The sequence below is a fragment of the Semicossyphus pulcher genome, unplaced genomic scaffold, assembly GCF_022749685.1.
Source record: "Semicossyphus pulcher isolate SPU_LCO1_2020_fin unplaced genomic scaffold, fSemPul1.0.p SCAF_30, whole genome shotgun sequence".
Lineage (NCBI taxonomy): Eukaryota > Metazoa > Chordata > Actinopteri > Labriformes > Labridae > Semicossyphus > Semicossyphus pulcher.
In genome coordinates this window covers 2,176,214-2,185,000 of record NW_027211705.1, presented here as the reverse complement: position 1 = coordinate 2,185,000, position 8,787 = coordinate 2,176,214, and the positions used below count along the sequence as shown (strand labels likewise).

Genomic DNA, 8,787 nt, shown 5'->3' with positions numbered 1-8,787 from the left:
CTGTCTCTCTCCCTCCCTGTCTGTCTCCCTCCCTCCCTCCCTGCCTGTCTCTCTCCCGCCCTGTCTGTCTCGCTGCCTGTCTCCCTCCCTCCCTGTCTGTCTGTCTCTCTCCCTCCCTCCCTGTCTGTCTCGCTGCCTGTCTCCCTCCCTCCCTGTCTGTCTCCCTGTCTGTCTCCCTGCCTGTCTCCCTCCCTCCCTGTCTGTCTCTCTCTCTCCCTCCCTCCCTGCCTGTCTCTCTCCCTCCCTGTCTGTCTCCCTCCCTCTCTGTCTGTCTCTCTCCCTCCCTCCCTGCCTGTCTCTCTCCCTCCCTGTCTGTCTCCCTGCCTGTCTGTCTCTCTACCTCCCTGTCTGTCTCCCTCCCTCTCTGTCTGTCTCTCTCCCTCCCTCCCTGCCTGTCTCTCTCCCTCCCTGTCTGTCTCGCTGCCTGTCTCCCTCCCTCCCTCCCTGCCTGTCTCTCTCCCTCCCTGTCTGTCTCCCTGCCTGTCTCTCTCTCAGTGAACGGCGTTGGAGACGTGTGTGAGAACGACTTTGATAATGACACTGTGATGGATTTGATTGACGTGTGTCCGGAGAGCGCTGAGGTCACTCTGACAGACTTCAGAGCCTATCAGACGGTGATCCTGGACCCAGAGGGCGACGCCCAGATCGACCCTAACTGGGTGGTTCTGAACCAGGTGAGCCTGCACCTGTGCTGTCTGACATGGATCCAGTATGACACAAAGCTCAGTAATGACCTGTGTCTGTTTCAGGGTATGGAGATAGTTCAGACCATGAACAGTGATCCTGGTCTTGCTGTGGGTACGTCTTTTAATCTTCACCTTCGTTAAAGCTGCAGTAGGTAACTTTATTAAAACTAACTTTTGTCATCTTTGCTCAAACTGTTACTTTAAACATGCAGTCGTACATGAGAGACATAATCTGTAATAAATCCTGTTCCTCTGGCTCCTCCTACTGCTCCTAACACAACAACCAATCAGAGCCGAGCAGTCTCTCAGGCTGCTGTCAATCACACGCTGCGCAGCACCACTCCTCCGCGCATGCTCACACGGTCAAGCTCAATTTGTTCAGTGTGCGCAGCGTCAGATGCTTTGTGTCCACAAGCCTGAAAAACAACCAGCAGGAATGAACAAAGTGCCCGTCCCTCCACTGCCAACGAGGCTGACACTACAAAGAGCGTTACACCGAAGAAGAGACATGAGGAGGAGCAAGCTAAAGAGAAAGAGTCGGACCGAGACCGAAACGAAACAGAGCAAACATCAGAGCGGCGTTTCTGAGGTGGAGAGAGCTACGGGAGCTGAGAGGATCAAAAAGTTCACAGCAGAAACACTGATTTCTGCTGGTTGGATGTGTCTCTGCTTCGATGGTGTTGGTGGTGAAATACAACGGCTGAGATTGTTGTCATTTCACGTTTTTATCGCTGTTTCTGTCTTAGTAGTATATTGTATACTACTAACCTGCGCGCATGATAGCCTCCTCTGCGGGGAGGGCTTTGGAGGCAGGACTGAGCGCCTGTCAAATCCCGCTCTCTTCTCCATCTTACCTTCTGCAGCTTTAAACCACATCAGCTGCTTCCTGTCTGTTAGACTCCGCCCCCTCTCTGTGTGTCTGCAGGCTACACGGCGTTTAACGGTGTCGACTTTGAGGGAACATTTCACGTCAACACGGTAACCGACGACGACTACGCCGGCTTCATCTTCGGCTACCAGGACTCGTCCAGCTTCTACGTGGTGATGTGGAAACAGACTGAGCAGACGTACTGGCAGCCCCTCCCCTTCAGATCCATGGCCACGCCCGCCCTGCAGCTCAAGGTCTCTACTTAACTCTACTTTACTGTAATATGTTCTACTGTACTCTACTGCAGGGGCTCTCAAACCTTTTGGGGCCATGGACCCCTCACAGGGGAGAACATTTCGTAATGAAGGAGCCCCTCATAATCGTAACATCGATTAAACATGTGCTTTCTAACATGGAACTTTTTGTATCGTACATTTTTGCTCTGTCCCAAGCATCACTTCACACATTTTCGACCGCAGCTGGAAGTTCGAGCTTCTGAGCTTTAGCAATCCGTGGAGCGACTGTAGCAGGGCTCTCTCTCAAACTCCCCCAACCATTAAGAGAAACACAGGCGGAGCCGAACAATGCAGCGATGGTGTCATTTATTTTTACCAGCCTCCCAAAGTGCAGCGAGTATTTACAACATGTGAAAAACAGGAAAAATACTATGTACAAAATGTACAAAGAAATAATGCAGGAGTTCCACATGAACTCACCTCCTCTGTAACAAACTCCAGACCGACTTCTAAAGTCCAAGGCAGCACCTGATATACCTGAAGCCCCTCCCACTGGGCGTTATTAATAACATAATTTTTACCATAAATGTATTACCTTATTATTTAGAGTGCCAGGAGCTTTAAACGTTTAACACATTTTATAATAAGATTTTATACATTTTAATAACCATCTTAATCAAACCAAAACAACATATTTGGTTATAAATATATGAAACAAACAAAAGACGTAATGATGACCTCACGTGATCATGAACGCGCAGCATATCGGGATATTTCATATCTGGAATTTAGACGCTCTGTTTCTCTCACCAAACTTGCATATGGTGCACGGCGGCGTTAATATCAGCGCACCTCGAGCTAAGGAAACACGACGCTGTGTGAACGTGTGCTAAGGCTCACAGCAGAACCTCCAGGTGTGCACCCTCGGCCGTGCTACAGAAACGGAGAGGGTGGGGGTAATGGACACAACATGCTTGTTTTATTGGCGCTGTGAGATGGTCCTCCTCTGTAGACCTGCAGTTCGTAATGATGCAGCACAATTTTATAATTTATTAATAATTTATTGTAATTATTTTGTGGACCTCACTTTGAGAACCTCTGCTGTACTTTACTGTACTCTATTCTCCTGTTCAGATGGCCCGCCCGCCCTGCAGCTCTTTACCCTGCTTTGCTGTAACCGTTTACTTCACTTGTTTTTTCTCTCTATTATTTAGTTTGTTGGTTTTTGATGCTTCAGTGGTTCGTGGTGTGACAGAGACAATGCAGCCCCTCCACTGCCACCTGGTGGCATTAATCAATACTGAATTCATCAATCAGTCACTTGGTGATCAAATGCTGTGTTACCTGTGTGTCCTGTGTGTGTCCTGTGTGTTACCTGTGTTACCTGTGTGACCTGTGTGTCCTGTGTGTTACCTGTGTGTCCTGTGTGTCCTGTGTTACCTGTGTGTTACCTGTGTGTCACCTGTGTGACCTGTGTGTCCTGTGTGTTACCTGTGTGTCCTGTGTGTCCTGTGTTACCTGTGTGTTACCTGTGTGTCCTGTGTTACCTGTATGTTACCTGTGTGTCCTGTGTTACCTGTATGTTACCTGTGTGTCCTGTGTGTCCTGTGTGTTACCTGTGTGTTACCTGTGTTACCTGTGTGTGTCCTGTGTGTTACCTGTGTGTGTCCTGTGTGTGTCCTGTGTGTTGCCTGTGTTACCTGTGTGTCCTGTGTGTTACCTGTGTGTTACCTGTGTTACCTGTGTGTGTCCTGTGTGTTACCTGTGTGTGTCCTGTGTGTGTCCTGTGTGTTGCCTGTGTTACCTGTGTGTTGCCTGTGTTACCTGTGTGTCCTGTGTGTGTCCTGTGTGTTACCTGTGTGTGTCCTGTGTGTGTCCTGTGTGTTACCTGTGTTACCTGTGTGTCCTGTGTGTTACCTGTGTGTCCTGTGTTACCTGTATGTTACCTGTGTGTCCTGTGTGTCCTGTGTGTTACCTGTGTGTTACCTGTGTTACCTGTGTGTGTCCTGTGTGTTACCTGTGTGTGTCCTGTGTGTGTCCTGTGTGTGTCCTGTGTGTTGCCTGTGTTACCTGTGTGTCCTGTGTGTTACCTGTGTGTTACCTGTGTTACCTGTGTGTGTCCTGTGTGTTACCTGTGTGTGTCCTGTGTGTGTCCTGTGTGTGTCCTGTGTGTTGCCTGTGTTACCTGTGTGTTGCCTGTGTTACCTGTGTGTCCTGTGTGTGTCCTGTGTGTTACCTGTGTGTGTCCTGTGTGTTACCTGTGTTACCTGTGTGTCCTGTGTGTTACCTGTGTTACCTGTGTGTGTCCTGTGTGTGTCCTGTGTGTGTCCTGTGTGTTACCTGTGTGTGTCCTGTGTGTGTCCTGTGTGTGACCTGTGTGTCCTGTGTGTCCTGTGTGTTACCTGTGTGTCCTGTGTGTCCTGTGTGTTACCTGTGTGTCCTGTGTGTCCTGTGTGTGTCCTGTGTGTTACCTGTGTGTGTCCTGTGTGTGTCCTGTGTGTGTCCTGTGTGTGTCCTGTGTGTTACCTGTGTGTGTCCTGTGTGTGTCCTGTGTGTTACCTGTGTGTTACCTGTGTGTCCTGTGTGTGTCCTGCAGGCGGTGAAGTCTCGGACCGGACCTGGAGAGTTCCTGAGGAACGCTCTGTGGCACACCGGAGACACACCTGGAGAGGTGACGCTGCTCTGGAAGGATCCTCGAAACATCGGCTGGAAGGACAAAACCTCGTACCGCTGGCAGCTCAGCCACCGGCCCCAGGTGGGCTACATCAGGTGAGACCCGGACCAGGACCTTCAACCTGGGTCACACCAGGACGAGTAGTGGTCCAGATACAACAGAACTCTGCAGCGCTGTGCAGGAGTCAGGAGGACAGCTGTGTGTGTTCTCCCTCCCTCTCCCCCCCTCTCTCTCTCTCTTCCTCTCCCCCCCCTCTCTCTCTCTCTTCCTCTCTCTCTCTGCCCTCTCTCTCTTCCTCTCTCTCTCTCTCTCCCCCCCCTCTCTTTCTCTCTCTCCCCCCTCTCTCTCTTTCTCTCTCTCTTCCTCTCTCTCTCTCTTCCTCACCCCCTCTCTCTCTTCCACTCTCTCTCTCTCTCCCCCCCTCACTCTCTCTCTCTCTCTCTCTCTCTCTTGCTCTCCCCTCTCTCTCTTCCTCTCTCTCTCTCTCTGCCCTCTCTTTCTCTCTCTGTCTCTCTCTCTCTCTGCCCTCTCTCCCCCCTCTCTCTCTCTCTCTCTCTTCCTCTCCCCTCTCTCTCTTCCTCTCTCTCACTCTCTCTCTCTCTGCCCTCTCTCTCTCTCCCCCCTCTCTCTCTCTCTCTCTTCCTCTCTCTCTCACTCTTCCTCTCTCTCTCTCTCTCTCTCTGCCCTCTCTCTCACTCTTCCTCTCTCTCACTCTCTCTCTCTCTGCCCTCTCTCTCTCTCTCTCCCTCTCTCTCTCTTTCTCTCTCTCCCCCCTCTCTCTCAGTCTCTCTCTCTCTGCCCTCTCTCTCTCTTCCTCTCTCTCTCTCTCTTCCTCTCCCCTCTCTCTCTCCCCCCCCTCTCACTCCCTCTCTCTCTGCCCTCTCTCTCTCTCTCTCTTCCTCTCTCTCACTCTCTGCCCTCTCTCCCTCTCTCTCTCTCTCTTCCTCACCCCTTCTCTCTCTTCCGCTCTCTCACTCTCTCTCTCTCTGCCCTCTCTCTCTCACTCTCTCTCTCTCTCTGCCCTCTCTCTCTCTCTCTCTGCCCTCTCTCTCTCTTCCTCTCTCTCTCTCTCTTCCTCTCTCACTCTCTCTCTCTCTGCCCTCTCTCTCTCTCTCTGCCTCTCTCTCTGCCCTCTCTCTCTCCCCCTCCCCTCTCTCTCTTCCTCTCCCCTCTCTCTCTTCCTCTCTCACTCTCTCTCTCTGCCCTCTCTCTCTCCTCCCCTCTCTCTCTCTCTCTGCCCTCTCTCTCTCTCTCTTCCTCACCCCTTCTCTCTCTTCCGCTCTCTCACTCTCTCTCTCTGCCCTCTCTCTCTCACTCTCTCTCTCTCTCTGCCCTCTCTCTCTCTTCCTCTCTCTCTCTCTCTTCCTCTCTCACTCTCTCTCTCTGCCCTCTCTCTCTCACTCTCTCTCTCTCTGCCCTCTCTCTCTCCTCCCCTCTCTCTCTCTCTCTGCCCTCTCTCTCTCTCTCTTCCTCACCCCTTCTCTCTCTTCCGCTCTCTCACTCTCTCTCTCTGCCCTCTCTCTCTCTCTCTCTCACTCTCTCTCTCTCTCTGCCCTCTCTCTCTCTCTCTCTGCCCTCTCTCTCTCTCTTTCTCTTCCTCTCTCTCTCTCTCTTCCTCTCTCACTCTCTCTCTCTGCCCTCTCTCTCTCCTCCCCTCTCTCTCTCTCTCTGCCCTCTCTCTCTCTCTTTCTCTTCCTCTCTCTCTCTCTCCCCCCTCTCTCTCTCTCTCTCTCTCTCTTCCTCTCCCCTCTCTCTCTTCCTCTCTCTCACTCTCTCTCTCTCTGCCCTCTCTCTCACTCTCTCTCTCTCTCTCTCTGCTCTCACTCTCTCTCTCTCTGCCCTCTCTCTCTCTCTCTCTCTTCCTCTCTCTCTCGCTCTTCCTCTCTCTCTCTCTCTGCCCTCTCTCTCACTCTTCCTCTCTCTCTCTCTGTCCTCTCTCTCACTCTCTCTCTCTCACTCTCTCTCTCTCTCTCTCTCTCTTCCTCTCTCTCTCGCTCTTCCTCTCTCTCTCTCTCTGCCCTCTCTCTCACTCTTCCTCTCTCTCTCTCTCTCACTCTTCCTCTCTCTCTCTCTCTGTCCTCTCTCTCACTCTCTCTCTCTTTCTCTCTGCCCTCTCTCTCTCTCTCTCTCTTCCTCTCTCTCTTGCTCTTCCTCTCCCCTCTCTCTCCCCCCCCCCTCACTCTTAACTGCATTCTTTCCCCTCTGAATCTTCTTTGTGGCCCCGGGGCCCCCCAGTACTCTATTGTACTGGTCTCCATGACAACCAAAGCCCTGGCAAGAATCCGCCTCGGTTACCGTTGATATGCAGATGAGACGGAGAGACGGAGGGGACATTTCTCCCCGAGACTGAAGGACTGTGGTCTCATACTCACAGAGGCTCTAACAGGATGTGTGAGAATGTTTCTGATGTTTGAAATCATAGTCAGACTCATTGAAAGGATTTAAAGGGCCAGATGACTCACACTGAGGGAAACGTTGTAAAGTGTCACATTCTTCAGTTTGTCAGGACGACAGGAGAGAGAGAGAACAGAGGCCCCGCCCCCCTCCTGCGGTTTCAGACATGGCAAGGATCCACAATAAAAACACGGCAGAGACACAGTTTGTTAAAGTGTTTGTAATGAGAGCAGAGTCAAACAGCTCAGTCAGACTTTATATAAATATATATATAAAACATATTTTTCATTAATAACAATATTCAGACAACAAAAAAATCAGTTCATCGTTCAACGTCTCCTTTCATTCACAAACTGGAAGAGATGCAGAAAAGTAATCCAGCAGAGACAGCTGTTCCATCTCCACCTGGATCATTGAAGAAAACTTTCTTTGAAACGTGAAAAGCCTGAAAAACCTGGTGACTAAAAAGAATCGCTCTCTTCTCTACAGCTGTGAACTGTTACTGTAAGAACAGTGTGTGAGACGTGTTGGACGGTCTGTTCGTCCAACAAAGCGCACACACAGATTATCTGTCTGATATTTACATGAACAAATCTCCAAAAGGCTCCAACAGCACAAACACGGCCCAGAGGTTACGTTCAGTGACTGAGTTAGCTGAGGGGACACCTAGCAGACAGCTAGCAGCTCCCAGCTGTCACTCAAAGAGGCCACGCCCCTAATGCTGCATCACTTTAAGCCTTAATATAATGTAAACAGGTGAGCTGTATAAAGATTCTCCCCGTACAGTTGTCATGAAGAGAGAAATGAGCTATAGAGACCCAATCTGTTTTTTGTACCAGGCTGTAAACATGTTTATTTCTGCTGTAGAGTTTAACATGGGGATATGCGTGTGTGTGTGTGCGTGTGTGTGCGTGCATGTGTGTGTGTGCGTGTGTGTGCGTGTGTGCGTGTGTGTGTGCGTGTGTGTGCGTGTGTGTGTGCGTGTGCGCGTGTGCGTGTGCGTGTGTGTGCGTGTGTGTGCGTGTGTGCGTGTGTGTGCGTGTGTGTGTGCGTGTGCGCGTGTGCATGTGCGTGTGTGTGTTTCAGGGTGAAGCTGTTTGAGGGCTCTGACATGGTGGCTGACTCTGGTGTTGTGGTCGACACCACGATGAGAGGAGGACGGCTCGGGGTCTTCTGTTTCTCACAGGAAAACATCATCTGGTCCAACCTGCGCTACAGATGCAACGGTACGACCTTTGACCCCGAGCACACACTAAATCAGCCGATCATTCAGCAAGCAGGAACTTATAGATACTTCTTAAAAAGTGACCTTCACTTTGACTGAAGCCCGTTTGTGACAGCTCCTCCTCGTTAGATTGTTTGGTCCACTCGGATCTTATTCCATCGTCCGTCTCTTCATGTTTGACACTTTGACCTCTCATCAGTTAACTCTGAAGATGAACTGTGTTTCTGTGTTTCAGACACGGTGCCTGAAGACTTCCAGACTCACCGTAAACAAGTTCTGATGCACATTCAGGTCTGACAGCTGCAGACCCTCTGAACACTCACACACACACACACACAGCCCGAGCTCCTCTGGGTCCACTTTAACTGTAGTGTGAGTGTGTTAGATGAAACTGACAGGTGGATTCAGGTGTGACAGGTAGAAGCACCTGAAGGCACCAGCCTGTTTGTCCTGTGAGCTCTTCACTGGCTCTAACAGAGAGCAGCTGACGTACAGAGTTCACCCGTGTGATGTCTCAGACCGTTTCACTGCGAGGTGCTCCGTCTGTCCACATGTACATATCTCTCTGACTGAATAAACTCCGTCCAACACTTTTAATATAAAAACTGTTTGTTCATCATTTCACTGAACACACTCGACGAACGTTTACTGAAGCATGTGATCCTCACTGATGCTAATGCTAACGTGCTAATGTAAACTCCCGC

At 50.6% G+C, this 8,787-nt stretch overlaps 1 protein-coding gene across 1 annotated transcript in view; it reads left to right on the top strand.

Annotated features, from left to right (window-relative positions):
• LOC138606733 (thrombospondin-3a-like) overlaps positions 1 to 8,787 on the top strand; it is a 21,127-nt gene extending 12,340 nt beyond the window's left edge. The window contains exons 18-23 of the mRNA XM_069679162.1: positions 496 to 674; positions 750 to 798; positions 1,612 to 1,808; positions 4,387 to 4,559; positions 7,945 to 8,084; positions 8,319 to 8,787. Coding sequence (XP_069535263.1) covers positions 496 to 674; positions 750 to 798; positions 1,612 to 1,808; positions 4,387 to 4,559; positions 7,945 to 8,084; positions 8,319 to 8,380 — 800 coding nt within the window. The 3' untranslated portion in view covers positions 8,381 to 8,787. The remainder of the gene's footprint in view (positions 1 to 495; positions 675 to 749; positions 799 to 1,611; positions 1,809 to 4,386; positions 4,560 to 7,944; positions 8,085 to 8,318) is intronic.